General features: G+C 38.7%; 3 protein-coding genes across 3 annotated transcripts; 2 read left to right on the forward strand and 1 right to left on the reverse strand.

The window, feature by feature from the left end:
* Positions 1–7035: 7035 nt before the first annotated feature.
* Positions 7036–9870, reverse strand: fbxl15 (F-box and leucine-rich repeat protein 15). Its single transcript, XM_040134474.1, has 5 exons — positions 9713–9870; positions 9222–9381; positions 7988–8490; positions 7662–7880; positions 7036–7467 (listed from the first exon to the last, which is right to left on the reverse strand). The coding sequence occupies exons 1-4, from the start codon at positions 9736–9738 to the stop codon at positions 7691–7693; spliced, it is 879 nt and encodes a 292-aa protein (XP_039990408.1). The 5' UTR covers positions 9739–9870; the 3' UTR covers positions 7036–7467; positions 7662–7690.
* A 1482-nt stretch (positions 9871–11352) lies between these two features.
* Positions 11353–13233, forward strand: gpx9 (glutathione peroxidase 9). The gene is made up of 5 exons (XM_040135929.1): positions 11353–11484; positions 11599–11692; positions 12696–12826; positions 12937–13067; positions 13176–13233. The coding sequence occupies exons 1-5, from the start codon at positions 11353–11355 to the stop codon at positions 13231–13233; spliced, it is 546 nt and encodes a 181-aa protein (XP_039991863.1).
* Positions 13234–14468: 1235 nt separating this feature from the next.
* On the forward strand, positions 14469–17753 carry ndufb8 (NADH:ubiquinone oxidoreductase subunit B8). The gene is made up of 5 exons (XM_040134461.1): positions 14469–14629; positions 14868–14994; positions 15197–15296; positions 16592–16747; positions 17601–17753. The coding sequence occupies exons 1-5, from the start codon at positions 14494–14496 to the stop codon at positions 17691–17693; spliced, it is 612 nt and encodes a 203-aa protein (XP_039990395.1). The 5' UTR covers positions 14469–14493; the 3' UTR covers positions 17694–17753.
* Positions 17754–17770: the final 17 nt, after the last annotated feature.

A 17770-nucleotide genomic window follows, 5' to 3' on the forward strand; every position in this document is an offset into this window, starting at 1 on the left:
GGCAGCCTGTAGCATCTCTCATTGTCCACTAAGCATAACAAGTTGTGATCTGTGATCACGGCACTACGCTGAACTCTGATCTCTGCTGGCTGGAGGACACAAGTTCAACGCAGTTACTTACAATTTAGCGGCCCAGATTAGTCAGAGGGCAAAGTGCTCCTGCCAGGACAAATCCTCATCATGCTTGTTGTATACATATTCTCCATTAGGTAAACCAGTGTGTTTATATTGCAGGCAAATTGAGCGTAGCTACCAAAACTTGGCCTCTGGGTGCTCAGAACTGGGCAAGGACTCAAGCCTGGGTGGCAGAAGACTTGAGGTCAGAGCGGGGGTCTGGCAGGGGGAGGGTGTCCTCTTCATAATAGCAGGACTAAGTGGAGGAATGCACCTGCTTTTAAAGGACTAGCAGAACCATGACTTGTAGAGCCCATGAAGTAGATCATCTGATTTTTTGCGGGGGTTAACTGACCAGGAAGTGCCAGAATGCAACTGAAGTGCTTGCACATATTTAACTACTAAAATGTGCCACGGAACAGGGACTTTAACACACACAGCTGCAGCTATGCTTCCCCTGTAGATAACACTGTACTGCAGGGCTTCCCAGGGGGTACTTCTGCAGTTGCCAGGGGACACATGGAAAGATGGTGGAGTGGCTTAGCTAATTAGAAAAAATTGAATTTGATTTTGAATTTGATGAAAAATAATAGGATTACAAATTGCTGTGATCTGTAACTTTTTGTATAAAACCACATGCTGCAACTGAGAGAGAGCATGAAAACTAGTTAGCAACCGAGCAGAGATGTCGAAATAGCCAGCAAGAAAATAAATTAAAAATAAAAATAGCTGAAGGGCTGAAACGCCAGCTTCTTCTGCCACTTCAGGCAGTAGTAGTACGAATGGAAACTTGACCAAACCTACTGACAACAACAAAAAAAGGAGACCAAACCTAATTACCGACAATTCCAGGATCCCTGTGTCTTGTAAAACCAGTTCAAATTAAGTCCCAGTCGTGTGACAGAGACTTTATTAAATCAAATTCTATTTATCTGGGGAATGTGTCTGTGCACAAGCAGCTCTTAAAGGGGAACTTCACCAATCTTACACAGTCCTTTTACAGGTCTTGGGGAGAAGTGAGGCAACTGTACATGAGGGACAAGTTCTATAAAGAATTTTCTGGCTGCAGAGGGAGCTGCACAAAGTCTGATCACTTTCATCAGTTGGGGCTGAAAACTACAAGTTTGAAATGGCAAAAACTCTGAGGATGTGAAGGAGTGAGCTCACCAGACCTCTGTAGCCAGCTCCTCATCTCTGCCTGAGGCCAGTGGCTCCAGGCTACATTAGCAATCTTAGCTACATTAGCATAACGCACCCAAATCTCCAACCAGACTGGCTGCAGGCGAGTTGCAGCGTGGGTAATATAGGCACCAGGTTCTAACAACTGTCCATCATGAGGCCGACAATATCATAGGAATGTAGCGCTAAGTCAGTGGAGCACTCTTTTAATATTTAGAGTCACTGTAGAAGCCATTTAGCTAATTTTAAGCTGATATTTACAATAGTATTGGTTCGCAATAATGATTATTGTTGTTATTTGCATTTTGTAATTAATTAGTTTATTATCTAATCAATAAAATAGCACATCACAAGTTCCCAGAGCTGAAGGTGACATCTTCAGATTGCTTGTTTTGTCTGACCAACAGTCAAAAGCCAGAATATATTCAATATACAATGAATTTTAACGAAGAAAAGTAAGAAGAATAACAGATTATCACACATGAGAAGCTACTGCCATTTGCTATCTTTGCTTGACAAATAAGTTAAATCATTACTTATAAGAACAAAATTATATGGTATGATAACTAAATTGTTGTCATTTATATTTATATTGCCTGAATAATCAATTAATTGACCTATTATTTCAGCACTATAGCACAGAGAAACTGCCACCTGACAATTACGCCATAAAAAGTAAAGGAAGTTATTTTAATTAATATTGTCATTCTTATATTTTTAGTGAAAAATCTGTCATATCTCTGTCTCAAATGTTGATGCCATGAGAACAAATTGACAAGATTTACCCTCAAAAGTATAACTTCTGCCATAACCCTTCATTTATTAATAAAAACACCACAAAGGGATGGTGCTGCAAGTAAAATACAGGGTTCTCCCGAAAGAACTGGGCCAACACATTCTTCACCCAGTGAATAGTTGAGTCGCACTGGCTGCGAAGCTCTATTCATTCAGAGCAAACGACAAAAAAATGTATTAATGAAGAGATAAACTAAGCGTGGGCTAACTAGCGGTAGCGGGGCCGGAGCAGGCTGACCATGTGTTTCCTGTCCAATCTGGGGTTATGAGCACAGTAATTAGGAAGATGCTAATGGGTCTGACAGTTCTGAGTCCTTGGAAAGCTTGAAACGTCGCTTCAATTAGACGGCACCCTGAAGACGTCTTGTATGGCATCGTCATTCATTCCACTCAGAAGTTGAAAACACAACTGTGCTTGGCCTGAATCTCAATATAATAGAGTTTTTATTTTTTATTTTTTATTAAAGCCTCACATCCATGACTCACATATGAATCCTAAAGACGTAGTTTTTCATCCCTATCTCCCACAAGTACATTAACACCTTCAATTCTCTCTAAACTGTGCTCACCAGATTCTAAACATACATGTTTATTCATGCTGTATTTAAAATCCAACATTATTTCTTGCTTGGTTGATCGACATTTTGATGGCCACGCTCACAAAGCCACTTTAATGTTGTCATTAGTTATGCTTCTCTGGTGGCCAAAAGATGGATCCTTAAGTCCCAGGATCCAATAGGGCTGTATATGAATGGTTGGAGGAGATAAACTACATCAAATAAATGAACGAAAGACTCATTCACTGATGGAAGACAGGGGAGAAAAAGTCTGTTAATTAAAAATATGAAAATGAACAAAATCTCTGACACAGTTTCGGGCCCATCTGAACAGCTACAGTAATTCTCTCTCCACCATATAAGAAACTTCATTTAATTAACAGGAAGCTTAAAAGTAGCCCAAACCAATTTCTGATTATTTTCCTGAGCAGGATATGTTTTTTACACATACTGAAGGTGAAAATAATATTTTGAATTCACATAAATGACTAGAAGTATTTTGATAATTATTATTATATTATTAATTTGGTTAATGTTACAGTAAAATTGTTCCCAACTTATTTCTCTTGGTCTTCCAAAATGAAATAGGATCTTATTTGCAGGTTGCCTTTAGTAAAATCTTGTTTGACTTTTTGTGAAACAAGACAAATAGTACTTGACCTGTAGATATAGGGTCGACAACTATGTAAGAGTAGAAATTATACTTTAGAAACATTATATTGTCATAAAGCTGATGGGAAAAATAGCCCAATATATATTTTCTACAAGCACAATAAATGTAATTTACCAACATTCCTTTATTTTATTTATAGAATACAAGTGTTTTGCAATGGTTAATGAGATTCAAAGGCAAGTTACAGTTATATTGACATTTACATTCTGACCTGTTTCTTGTAAAACCAGATAACATATTAGTTTCAGTAATATTTATAATACTCATAAGTATATAAGTATACTTATTTACTTGTGTTCAGTCAACAACCTATGGTGTATTGATGTATTTAGTAATTCGCTGAGATATTTTTCTTTTTCCCACCTCTCCTTTAAGGAAATACAATTTGGATACAGGGTGGATGTGTGTGAATGTGGCTATGTGTGTGTGTGTGTGTGTGTGTGTGTGTGTGTGTGTGTGTGTGTGTGTGTGTGTAGTTTTGTGTTTGTTTTGTTGAAGAGTGTTGTCTTTCCATACCGAGAAAATGTTCGTGCTGTGGATGCATTACCTGATATACCTAATGCCGACAACACTCAGTGGAATACAGAAATATCGAAAAAGAAAGAAGCTGTTGTGCTGAGTTTCGAGGAAATTGTGAAACTGTCTTTTTCATTTTTATCCACCTCAAAAACAACAGGATCAATCAGACTTTTATCCGTTATTATTGGGAGATCACTACTAGCAATTTACAAGTCTGTTGTAAATGTAGAATGTTTTCTGTCATTTCTATCAAAGAAAAAAATGGTCTCATTTGAAATTAAAGCCAAATTTAAAAGAAAAGGGGGCCGCATTTTTGTCACACAGTTGACATGTCCCAGCAGCAAAGAACAAGAAAACAAAACAAAAAACAGGTGTAAATAATAAAATTAAGCCTAAAATTAGGTTTCAGGTTCCTGGTGTTGTGCATGCAGGTGTTACACTGTATTCTGTGACCCATCAGATTCTGTAGCCTGATTAGGTATTCCATGTACCTTGCCCCTGCAATTTGTTGTTTATTTTTTATTTTTAATCATAGGGTGTTACCCGCTTTATTTTGAAATCTGTCACCAAACATAGTGGTACTATTGTATTTAGATAGGGTCAGAAATTTTGATAGCTGTGATGCTGGTGTACTGAACTTTGTGACCTGTCAGATCCTGTGAGACTAGGGGATCAACTATGTATGAAAAAATATTGTCGGGTGACATGTTTTCATATCCATAATCCGAATATATAGGTCACCATTTTTGGTTAAACAGCTATCAAATTGTGTGAGTACTACCGAGGCATCATCTTTGCCAACAGGCCTACCTATCGAAATAAAGTATGTCATAAAAAAAACAGCGGTAACACAGCTGAAATTCCTATTCAGATCACAGAATACTATGTAGCTCTTGTTCATGCCTGGGACACTTGAACAGAGCAGAGCCATCATTAGGGTTATGAGTAACACCTGCGCTTTTCCTACTGTAACAAGCCAGAATGTGGAAAAAAGCCTGCATCACCTATCGGGGACTAAAACTGCATTCTGGATATAACGAAGCAACCACATTGTTGTGCCTTGGTAAAAAATGATCAGCTGCTATTGATCAATAATTTAGACAAGTGGCAGATTATTGACAGGGAGACAAAATATGTTAGGCTTCTGTGTTTGAGAAATCCCCCCATACACTCAATCACTGGAACAGAAATTGCTCCATGGTATATAACAACGCAGCAATGTTTTCTCCACCCCCCACCACCCCACCCCACCCTGCTCCCACACTGCAGATCAATGCTAATTGAAGTCCAACATGATGAATGTAGTCTGAAACGTTTTTAACCCACTGACTGCTGAACAGCAACAAGGACGAGCCACTGAACATTTCAGATGTTTATTATTGTAGCTGAAGGCGAGACTGAGAATAGTTCACTGTTATAATTCCCTCTGCAGGCATTATTGCTGTAGGGACATAAGAGTATTACCTATGTTGCATCACTTGTTATTTTAAGGAGAAAAAGTCATGATGCCAACCAGACCCTTTACTCTTTGATTCTTGCTTGTTCCCACTTGTCAGGGGAATCTTGCTTAGTTTGGTTAAATATGAGCATCTACTACATGGTGTGCAGCGTGAGTTGCTTCATGATTTGAAACTTCAGAACTAATGATACTGTGCTGTTTCCTAGGAGGCACGCTGGTACAATATGATCATCAGCACAGCTAACAGAAGGATCCCCGGAGCCATCCAAACGCAACTCTCTGTTGGTGCAAATTCAGCCTGTGGACAGCACGCAGCACAGGAGGTAAGCCATGCCATCAAGTGGAAAATAGATCCGTTGTGTTGTCACAGAGACAAGTTACAGTATAGTCTGCCCATCGGACCACCGGAGGAAACTGTAGGAGGGATTTTTAACACGTGGCCCTAGCAACAATGGGACACATTAATTCTTATTGTGCATTCACTGCATCAGGTGTTAACAAGCTCATAAAGCTGAGGTTGCTTTTCACAGCCTGCGTAACAAGTCAAACATTGGACTTTCCCTCTAAATCTTAGAGAAAGAGATTATTGGTCTCTTCATATACTCCTGACACTGGTTCATGACATATTTAATGTACAGTGGTAGACTGTCCCTGTGGTTTCCCGAACGCACTGTATTTCAGATATAATGCAGCCGCTCAAACAACAGAATGAAAACAGAGGAATATCCCGACTTATTGCTGCCACCTTGTGTCAGTTTAAGCCATAAGCCCACAGTGAACTGAGGTAACTTTACACCAGTGCAATGCTTTGACATAGGCCTCTCCTGCTTGACAATAAAGCAGATGACAGGGATATTGTTTTCTTGTTCACAGCAGTTTACAGACAGATACAGGCCAACATCCTTTTCACTGACAGAAGAGTATTTTGTTAGTGCCTGCGAAAGTATTGTGAAAGATTGCAGGTAAAACCCTTTAAAAACAGTGGGAAAGCTCAACATTGTCGCTCAACTAAATCATGTTAATATAATTGAAGAATCATTTTTATTGCCTTAGAATACTGTATTCAACACTAGGCGGATCAAAGCGCCATTCAACTGCAATACAAGTAAATCAAATCCACAAACACTCGATTATATCACAGCATTTTTATGACTCTTTATGCAGAGAAAAACTGACAACAGTCATTTCTGATGGTGTTGTGTTTTACAGTTTAATGTTTCTTATATAATTCATATACTGTGTTACAGGGAAACAGCATTTCAACACAGGTACTTTTTAAAAAATAAATTTCAAAGGCTTAAAGGAAAACAGTCACAATAAATTCCTATAACTATTTCAAGTGAGTACTAGGCTATACAACTATGTATTTATTAACAATATAGATAAAAGGGTTGCTTCACCCATACCAAAAAATAGAAATTCCCAGTTACCCCAGTAGCATCTAGCCCTAAAGATAGTTTGTGTAACACCTGTTGTAAGCAACAATTTTCAATCAGAAAACCGTTTAAAACTGTTGACTATGAGGTCTGTGGATTATCCTGTGGAGCCAGGATATTGTTTCTGGAAGACACGTGGTCAGCAGTGATGGCAGGCAGAAGTCGCAGTAGTGGAGATAACAAAACCTGGACAAACAAAACCATTGGCTAGACAAACCTAGTGGTAAGTGAGAAAATGTCTGATGGGGCATTGGCTGAACTGGTCCTTTAACTTGAAACAAACTGTACATGCAAAACAAAATGTTTAATTAAACTCAAACGTGTTTAATGTTTCTAAATGAAACATAAGATAACTGCTTTTTTACATTATCATATACACACAGTACCAGCAAAACAATACACTGTACTTTGGTTGTAATTGCTTTTCTATAAACCCACATTATTACAACACCAATTTGATTAAGAAAAAGTGCAGTGACATCATTTGGATATGAGGCAGCAATTCTTAAAAGTACATGACTTTCTTCAGTCATTTACAAATGTGGCATAATTTTCAGTTCCATCTTAAATATGCATCTTTGAACGCATTCCAGTGAAGTTATTTTTTGTCCACGCTATTTAGCTGCACAAACTGCAGTGCAGCCGATCCAGGTCTTCTTGGATTGTCTTGACATATTTAGGGCAACTCATGTGCCCATGTGATGCAGCTGAGAGTGACTGTTGTTACAAAGACGCCTGTAACAAAGAAAGGCAAATGTGGATTACAACCGACCGACTGTTACCGACATTATCTGCTGCACTCCGGCAAAATGTAGTAGTATTCACTTCGCTGATGTTGAGTTCTGGCCCTGTTTGGATATCTGACAGCCAGTTCTGGAGATAAACATGTCATAAGCACGCACAGTAGATGTACTGTTGATATTACCTACCTGTGTTGGGCAACTAGATGGCCCTTTTGCTATATCTGGAGATTGATAAAGGGAGCGAACCCCAGCACATCCTGAAGAAGTACCAGAGCCCTCTGTAAGGGCGGCTCAACATCTATCACAACATTGCGCTTCCGTAGAGGATCGAGGCTTGACTCTGTCACATTGTGGCAGTGATTCACCTTCAGGGACTGCAGCTTTGGGCAGTACTCTGCAAGAGTCCTGTGAGCACAGCATGCAAAGGATATTATGGATGGACGCACAAGTGAGGTGATGCATGTCAAAGTGTGGACACAAAGTTAGTTGGATTATACTTGAAAATAACATACCTGATGGATTGGTTTCTAACCCTCAGGCAACCTGTCAGGTCCAGCTGCTCCAGGCCCCTGCAGTTCTTGGCCACCTCCTCCACCGACTCGTCAGTGACGTTGGCATTGACTGCCAAAGATAGAGACCTCAACTTCAAACACTTTTTGGCCAGGTAGCAGATGGCGTCGTCCTTGAGCTGGCGGCAGGCGGTGAGGTCAATCGACTGCAGCCCCCCGCAGTGGTCAGCCAGGCTGCGCAGGGACAGGCTGTCCACCCACTCGCAGTGCGCCAGGCCGAGGTGCTGGAGGTGCATGCAGCTCAAGGACACAGCCACCAGGGAGTGGCGGGTGAGCCAAACACACCCGCTCATGTCCACTCTCTGCAAATGCTGGTTCTGGCCGATAACTGGCAGCAGCTCCTTGTCGGTCACCCAGTCCGAACAGTTCTGAAGTGACAGGCTCTGGAGAACTTTGTTGTCCTTTAACATGGAGCAAAATGCTTCCTTGGGAATGCATGGTCCAATCTGTAATATCACAGAGCAGATAGCAGACTTTCCTCAAGTACTGAAAATGTCATGCCTCTCAGTATGTACAGCAGGGTATCTGCAGGTCTCAAAAAAGCCCTAAATTCAGTTCCCTCAATAAAAGGCCTTGGAAGATATGAAAAAAATTCTTACATTACAACCTTCGTGGATATTTGCTGTAGACAGTAACATTAGTTATAACTTTTTTTGTATGTGGTTGCTGGCTGTCGGAGGACCTCACACATTTATAAACAAGTGAGACAGGTGCCAGAGTGGACTGTGCATGCAGAAGGCTTTTTGTGGAGCTATTCTCTATTATTACTATGTATTATTATTATCATCATTATTATCATTATTATCATCATCATCATCATTATTATTACTGATAAGAATAGTAGTTAGGAGCTCATTTTAGCAAAAGATTTAATTATTTTTTAATTGGTTAATCTACTTTTCCATTTTTCGTCATTTATTTAAGTCCAGGTGACATTAATTCATTAATTACATTACATATTCATTAAGATTTTTTGTTATATACAGCTGGGAGGTGCGGACCAAATTTGATGTAAATGTCAATGTCAATGTCAATAAATTCAGGTAAATGACAGACACTTGTAGGCCTTATTGTCCCTGCTAGTTTTATGTCACTCTTTGACCGGTACGACCGTGAAAAGGGGTATTTGGTTTCATTCTGCACTGGTTTAAGAGGAAAACCAGGTAAAAACACTTACCGGGGACAGATCGAATGTCCTGCAGTTGGCCAGATAGACCTGGATGAGGCTGTGGAACTGCTTGCTCACCCTCTGCAGGCTGACCAGGTGTTGCAGCGGCAAATGGCACAATATATGTGGAACAAGCACGTCTTCCCAGGGCAGGTCCAAAAGATGACATCTGCCGAAGGAGTGGAAACCTTTGCGTTTACAGCCGAACTTTGATACAGCGTGCGGCGATAAAGCGGTTACATGGAACACAATTAGATTTTAACAGATGCTTTCAAAATCAAAAAACGACAGTTGTATTACATTGACAGTAGGGATTTTATTTTATCGGATTTTTTAAGGTGATATTAAACGCAAGCCACCTGCTATAACTGAACGGGACAGCTACATTTCTCAGTGACTTGGCTGTTGCTATCGCTGTTAGCTGAGAAGCTAGCCTGCCGGGGCCATCAACCCAGCTGCTTTTTAAATTAAAAAAACTCAATTTTTTTAAGGGCACTTACGTTCGCATCTTAGCTTCTTCACCCATTTTGAGACGGATATATTATATAGATATTTTCAGGACGTGATGTTCTTCAGAAAAATGCCAAAACAACGTATTTTCCTTTAGCATCTTGCAGGCGTTTGAGGTGTTGCCCAAACCCAATGCTGCCTTCAGGTACTGTCGGAATAATTTACATTTTAAAAAAAAAAGGGAAAAGCACATGAATAATACCACAACGTTGTAAGGTTTACAAGGTTTGGTTTTATAAGACAACCCACACATAACACACGTTTTCAAATATCCATATAAAAAGAAAGGGAGAGAAAAAAACAGGGTTTCAATACAACATAGAACAAAAGTGTAAGAAGTACAAAAGAGTGGATGCAAAACAAGCCACAAGCAGCATTCAAAGCAAACAAAATGTTATGTATAAAACTGAAGTGTGAAAGGACAAAAACACTAAAAAGTTAAACTAACTTATTTCCACCGGGATCCGGGTCTGCCCCAAGTCATTATTACAATAAGGACTGCTGTGCCCATGTTATTGCCCAAAAGCTGTAACATGCAGACGACGATGACAAAATTTGCCGTTTAGGGAAAACCAAAGCCAAGAACTGATGGTAAAAATGATACACGTATACATTGTTTTAATAAATGACTGTTATCTCTGCTTAGCCGGCTATTTTCTCCCATTCATTCTGTTGGCAAAGTAGCCAAATTGCGAACCACTTGACTCGACAAAACAATAAATCCCACCATCATATTAAGAAGTAAATCTGTGCTAATTTGCCACCAAAAGTGCGATTTAAACGCCACAGAATCCGTATTTGAAGTGATTTAGGTGTAATATAATCACGGAAGCACGCGTTGACGAGGAACATGTGAACGCAACCGTTGCAATTTCTCCGGGTGTACGTCAATGGTCATGTTAAAGGTGATTTACACATTGGTTTGCTGTAAGGATAATAAAGTAACTCTTCTTTTTTGTCTCATAGAGACTTCATATATTACTATAACAGTGGATTTACAAACATTTAGGTTCCATGATTTTTTTTTTTTTTTTTTTTATAATTCCTTTATTGACAAACTAATGTCACCAATAAAAACGTCAACATAACTGATTAACAAAGTAACCTGTACAGAGATCTTATCATGAAGATATAAAAAATAGGTAAGTGCTGTTGTGTTACAGAACAATGCAGTAACTTTAGGCCATGATTTTTTTTATGGAACAAAATTAACAGTCTATAACAGTCTCATAATTACACATCTGTTTTCAAAGACAAAAAAAATGGATCAATATAAGAACTGAGTTTTACTCTTCATCTCAGACGTCTTTCTCTAACTCCCAGTTGTAAAGTGGAAATTATGCAGCCATAATGAGTGGGATCTGCTGCAGAAGCCTATATGTTTATTTATTCCCAACCCCAATTAGCTGCCACCATTTTAACAGCTACTCTTCCGGGTATACAGTACATGTTTTGAACAATTGACCACCGTGCCGGCTCACCTCTGCCAAGAAGAACAATGAAGTCAGCCATGCTGAACAATTGCTGACCCATGAGTTATGTTTCAGTGAATGAGATGAGCCAACAGGATAGCAGAGTGAATACTCACTCTTGACTGACTACAGCCCCCTATACAAGCTAACGTACAAGCATGGCAAATAAATCAGTGTATGATTTCTCTGCTGAGACCCTGGATGGACAGCCCGTTCCGCTCAGTAACTACATGGGTAAGGTGCTTCTCATTGTCAACGTTGCCACCTTCTGAGGGTCAACAATAGAGGAGGTAATGATCTGCAAGAGCACTGATTGATTACAGCCAGATCCCATAATCTCATAACACATAACCTGTGCTGTCATTTTTATTAGAGGCATTTGAGTTTGTGTCCTCTTCCCTCAGTACCACCAACTGAATGCACTGATGGAAATGTTTGGTGACCTCAGCTTCACTGTCTTAGGATTCTCCTGCAACCAATTTGGTCTCCAGTCACCTGGTACGTACAATGAAGCTTTTGATATGTGACAGTTTATTAACCTGGTGGTATACTGTACCAAGAGAAATACTGTACTGTATGCCTACATCAGTGGTGGAAAGGGCATTTACTCAAGTACTGTACTCAGGAGCAATTTTGAGGAACTTAACTTGTACTTTACTTGACTGTTTCAATTTTCTGCTACTTTACTCCACTACATTTCAGAGGGAAGTGTTGTACTTTTTAAGTCCACGACATTTATTTGACAGCCATAGTTACTAGTTACTTTTCAGATTGAGATTTTACATGTGATTATCTTATAAAATCCAATACCTTATTAAAGAATTAAACCAGTGGCTCCCAACCTTTTTTGGCTTTTGCCCCCTTTACAAAAAAGAAACGTCTGGTTGTGGGCCTTTGTCACATTTCAGATGTCTCTGAGTTTTTAGCGGTTTTACCAAAAAGTTATTTCTCCTCTAAACTTCAAGGCCTAATATTTCAGAAAAAAACAAAACAAAGATTCTGTCTGAAGTCCAAAAAAATGGATACAAATTGTGTTGCAGAGCTTATATTTTCTTCTTACTTGTGACCCTTTGTAGGAAAACCACTGGGCTGAACCACAGTATATCAAGTAGTTAAAACTAGCTCGACCTCGGCCAACTACAACAGTAAAATGCAATGAAGCATCAGCAGTGTATCGAGTCACGCGGCCACTTTTCTGCATAATGAGCACTTTTACATTTGATATTGTAAGTGCATTTGCTTCTGACGCTTTTGTGCTTTGCTCAAGTAGGCTTTTAAATACAGGACTTTTATCTGTAATTGAGTGTCTTTACATTAATGTATTGACGGTTTTACTTGATTAAAGGATCTGACCACTTCTCCACCACTGACCTACATACACACTTTGTTTAGATGCTCACACCTACATTTGACGAGTTGTTAATGCACACATTGTGGTTTTCATGAGGCATATGTTTAAAACAAATTAGTAATGACTCTTTTTTCACGTTTATTTTTACAGAGGTGAATCATGAAACCCTCAATATTCTGAAGTATGTGAGACCTGGTGGGGGGTTTGTGCCAAAGTTTCCGGTCTTTGGTAAGGTTGAGGTGAATGGGTTAAACGAAGAGCCTCTTTTCACCTATCTAAAGGTAATGTGTTTTACATAGGATTAGATTAATGGATGACATTTCTAGTCACACTGCATATTTTTGCTGTCAGAGCCGCAGCTGTTGTAACTGTCATTTCTTGTTCACCACAGGAATCCTTGCTGTATGTGAACCCTGTTATTGGAGATACAAAGAAATTCTACTGGTCGCCAATCAAAGTCAGTGACATTCGGTGGAATTTTGAGAAGTTTCTCATTACTGCAGACGGCATACCCTTCAGAAGGTAGAGTTATAGACCCAAGACCTCAAGTTAGAAACCCGAGAAGCCCTCCCTTAGGTGTAACGTGGGTTTAATTATTACAGTAGCTCCAATGTTTTCCCTTTACTGCAGGTATGAACTTCACTGCCCCATTGAGAAAGTGGAGAAGGACATAGCAGAACTTCTCTGATTGACTTTCTTCAGTTCAACACTGGTGGCGGAGTGACGATCCCCCAGAAAATGCACGCGTGCACCTGAGCTGGATCTGATGAGAAGGGGAACAGAACTCAGAGCTTCGGTGCATTCACTCTGAGAAAAGTTCCCTTCAGCCACTGGAGGAGTCTTCATGACACCGTCACACTTTTCTCTGATCTGATGGGGTCTGCTACTCAAAATAAATAAAACCCTACACAACAAATCTTCAAGTAGTTATAGTTCATTTTGTTGTCACTCCAGATATTTTACAGCCTTTACTTGAGTAAAATTACCAATATAACAATGTAAAAATACTCCATTAGAAGTAAAAGTTCTTCATTCCAAATCCTAAATAAGTAAAAGTGTTATCAACAAAATGTACTTAAAGTATCAAAGTAAAAGTATCTGTATTTTTCCCTGTGACCAGTTTATTATTATAAGTGACTTTATTAGAGCTAGTGGAGCCAGTTTTAAAAGATTAGATAGTTTATTGCAGTAGTTCCCAACCCAGGGGTCGGCCTCCTCCTAAAGGACACACGATAAATCTGAGGGGTTGTGAGATGATTAATGGGAGAAAAAAGAAGAAAAAACAAAGTTCTGATTCACAAATCTGTTGCCAGTTTTTGGACTTTTTGCTCATCTTTGATTTTTTTTTTTTAATGTAAAATTGGATACTTTGATCAGTTATTGAAATGAAACCAAGCGAGAGTTGTAGAGCGGAAATGTCTCTGTGTTGGGACTGCTAATAACTCATAGACATTTGAAATGTGACAAGGAGACACAACTACACGCTGCTTTTCTATAACACTTTTCAAGTCAAACAGGTTGAAAAACACCTGGTCTAATTTTTAACATTGTGTTGGATAAGATTAGGATATGTGTTTTTATATAATTAATCTTAATCTGTAAAGCAACCAGCAAGTCCAGCTGTCAGGTAAATATAGTGTAGTTAAAATTACGTTATTTCACTGTGAAATGTAGGGAAGGAGGTATTAAATCATGAAAAATGGAAATACCTTAAAACTATTGCTACTTTAGTAAATGTGCTTAGTTAGTACTACTACTACTATGTTACTGTACTAAAACATTTTGTAAATGAAGATGACTTTTAATTTACCAAAGTACATATTTACACGTTTTTTTTGGTTTTTTTTTAAGTTTGCTTTTTAGTCATTTACATTAAATATACACGCATATGATTAGATGTTCAGTATGAAATTGGTCCGTGTGTCGACCTATACTTCCAACCTTGCGCATGCGTGCTTCTTATTCTGTCAGACATCAGCAGCAGCCAGTAAACATGGCTGGTGTTGGTTTCCGACGGTGGGCCCAAGCTCTCAGTAAAGGCAAAGGATCTGGCATTTCAGCCCTTCTGTCAGGATGCAGAGCGGGTCAGTAGCGTGTAAGCTTTTTATCGTGCGGTGTAATGAATTTCTATGAGGATATGTGTCAAAATATGAAGTTTAAATCCTCGAATGGACGTAACCTTGACATGCTACCGTTAGCTTATGCTAGCTGAGCGGCTATTCTTAATGAGAGTGACAGCGGACAGAATAACATTGTTGTTTCGCTTTGGAGCTTTATGACTTCGACTTGGCTTATTCACATATGCATTTATTGGTGTTTCAGCCTCTGGTGTGACAAAGGATAGTCTACCTGGTCCGTACCCGAAGACCCCAGAGGAGCGAGCTGCTGCAGCAAAAAAGTACAACATGAGGGTCGAAGACTATGAACCATATCCTGACAACGGAGAGGGGTGAGCTTTTTTTTTTTTTTAAAGTCTGCCATTCATAGTAGTTTTCTCTGTAGGTGCTGAACGGGTGCGTGCAGCTCATTCTTGGTTGTGTTTACCACACACACAGTATTTACTCAGAAGAAAAAAAAAAACATTACGAGGCATCAGCAACAAAAAAGTTATTGCATAGATTAATCAAAAGCCATCATTATGTTTGTTTTAGGTATGGTGACTACCCAAAGCTAGCTGATAGATCTCAGCACGAGAGAGACCCCTGGTACCAATGGGACCACCCTGACCTGAGGAGGAACTGGGGAGAGCCGGTAATGTCCTGATGACTTTATTTCCTGCTACTGGAGCTATTTAGTTTAGTCTATTAAGCTTATATGTCGGGGACCATGTACGAAAACACTGATGTCATACAAAGGGAAGAGATGCATTGTAACTGATTTAGCTAATAGCTAACTTCCATCTCCAGTCCGCTGGGCAGGTAGACACAATACAACGAGTAGAGAAAGACAAATACAAATTCAAACAAAACACTAAATACTAAGTCATACATTTAGTAATGCAAAATTAATTCATTGCAACCTTTACTGTTCCCCCCACCACATACACATGCCCCTTCTCCCTCCCTAACCATCACCTTTTTTTTTTTTTTCTTTTATGTAGACAGTCAGACACAGAATGGATATGACAGTCAAGACAACATGACATGTGAATACTGCGTTTGTGTCAAATTAATGTTGACAGATTTGGTCTCTAAAAATTGTTTTATTTATTTATTTATTTATTTTGCATCTCAAGAAAAAATACTAAAATCTACACGTTTTCAAGTATCAGGGAGATTGTTCCATTCCTTAATAGCCTTAAATGAAAGGGAAAAAAATTGCAAAAGCATTGTCTTTTAGGGATCCTACACTCTCCCCTAAGAGTTGACTTTCAGGCTCTGGTCATCTGTGTGCCAATGTGAGTTACTTTAAAAGCATCAGAGTTGAGACCCACGAGTGAGCATGAAGAGCCATGGAAGAATCACAAATTTATCTGCAGTTTGTCAGCAACAGTCTTTAGTGAAACGTGATGGTATTGGCTTATTATGTTGTTATGATGTATTTTAACTCTCAAATATCATCAATATTGGTATGTGCCTTGAAAATCCAGTATCAGCCAGGCTTTAGGTTTTGTTTTTTATCTTCCCTTATGGGATTCAGATATCAATTGCACATTAATTACGACACAATTCATAGTCTTTTACTGTGCAATGAAAACTCATTGCTCATACATAACATTGGATAATTTCTGATGAAGATTTTGTACATGCATAATTGTGTCCTAACTGTCTGGAACCACCATTTTTTTATTTATATTGTGATATTATTTCCATAGATAATAACATACTATATAAAGATAAAACTGAAGTGCATTGTTATTAGTTGTGTGTAAAGTACTATGCTATACTAATGCTGATAGTGCTTGATTGCACAGAGGCACCGCTTTCCTCACACAAGCCAGTGCCACAGTGCAATTGGTATTTCACTTAAATAACAAAATAAATAGTAATTACAGTATGATATTGCCTATGATCGTTAATCAGCGATTGTTTTCTGTCTATTTTAAGATGCACTGGAATTTTGACATGTACATCAGGAACCGTGTGGATACATCGCCCAGCCCTGTGTCCTGGTCCACAATGTGCAAACAACTGTTTGGTTTCATCGGGTTCATGTTGTTTATGTTCTACGTTGGGGAGAAATTCCCATCCTACCAACCTGTTGTAAGTACAGATCAAAGCCTGAAATTACTGTGTGTATTGCAAGTTAGTTTTCAAAGGGTGTGAAGTGACCTGATCTTAATAATTGTTTGTTTACTGATTGTATGTTTATTTTATCTAGTAATTCCTGTCCTTACTACAGGCTCTGGGCCAGATATAGTACAAAACTGTCACGATGGATAGTATTTATATATCTTACTCTTCTGCTTTTTTTAAAATCTAGGTTTGAATGTCTCTTTTTTTTTACCTCCTCTGTGGATCATTAACATTCTGAATTGTGCCTTAGATACATAGTTGTCAGAGTTACTCCCGACCAAGAAATTAGTCTTTTCATCTTTTGGGAAAATGTTTATTTCATACAAGTTGAGGAATTTTCATGATAAACTTTCAGGGCTTATTTTGAAACATGTCCTTAGGTCAGCTGTCTGTCGGACAACAAATTGTCCACATAGCTGATAAAATCTTTTTTAAAATCTTTTTTCTTGTAATCAGGTGTTTATTGCACGAACACACGTATGCGAGCGATGGTGTGATTTTTGTGACTCCTTACAAGATAGTTTCTATAAAGTGTTACTCAGCTTTACAAAGAGGCAGCCAGTCGTGTAATGTACAATAAGTGATTATTTCCAACCAGTAACTTTGCTATTTTTTTTTTTCAGTCATTCTGTTTTGATACTTTTAGTCATGCAATCAAAATGCCAGCTCAACTTTTAAAATAAAAAGCTGTTCAGTGAAAACATATTTGTATACGTTAAACAGTTTGAGCATTTTACTATCACATAGAGAAAATGCCTTTGATTGTGCCCTTTATTTAACAACTTGCATGTTTTCATTAAAGCATTTGTCTCTGTTCCAGGCAGCTAAACAGTATCCCTACAATGACCTGTATTTGGAGAAAGGAGGAGATCCTGAAAAACAACCGGAGGAAGTCAAGCATTATGAAATCTAATAATTAAAATCTGATTCTGCTTGTGTATATATATTTCTGTCAAGAATAAATACGTATGTAAACAGTTAAAATTGTAA

Source organism: Xiphias gladius, chromosome 9, assembly GCF_016859285.1.
Source record: "Xiphias gladius isolate SHS-SW01 ecotype Sanya breed wild chromosome 9, ASM1685928v1, whole genome shotgun sequence".
Taxonomy (NCBI): Eukaryota; Metazoa; Chordata; class Actinopteri; order Istiophoriformes; family Xiphiidae; genus Xiphias; species Xiphias gladius.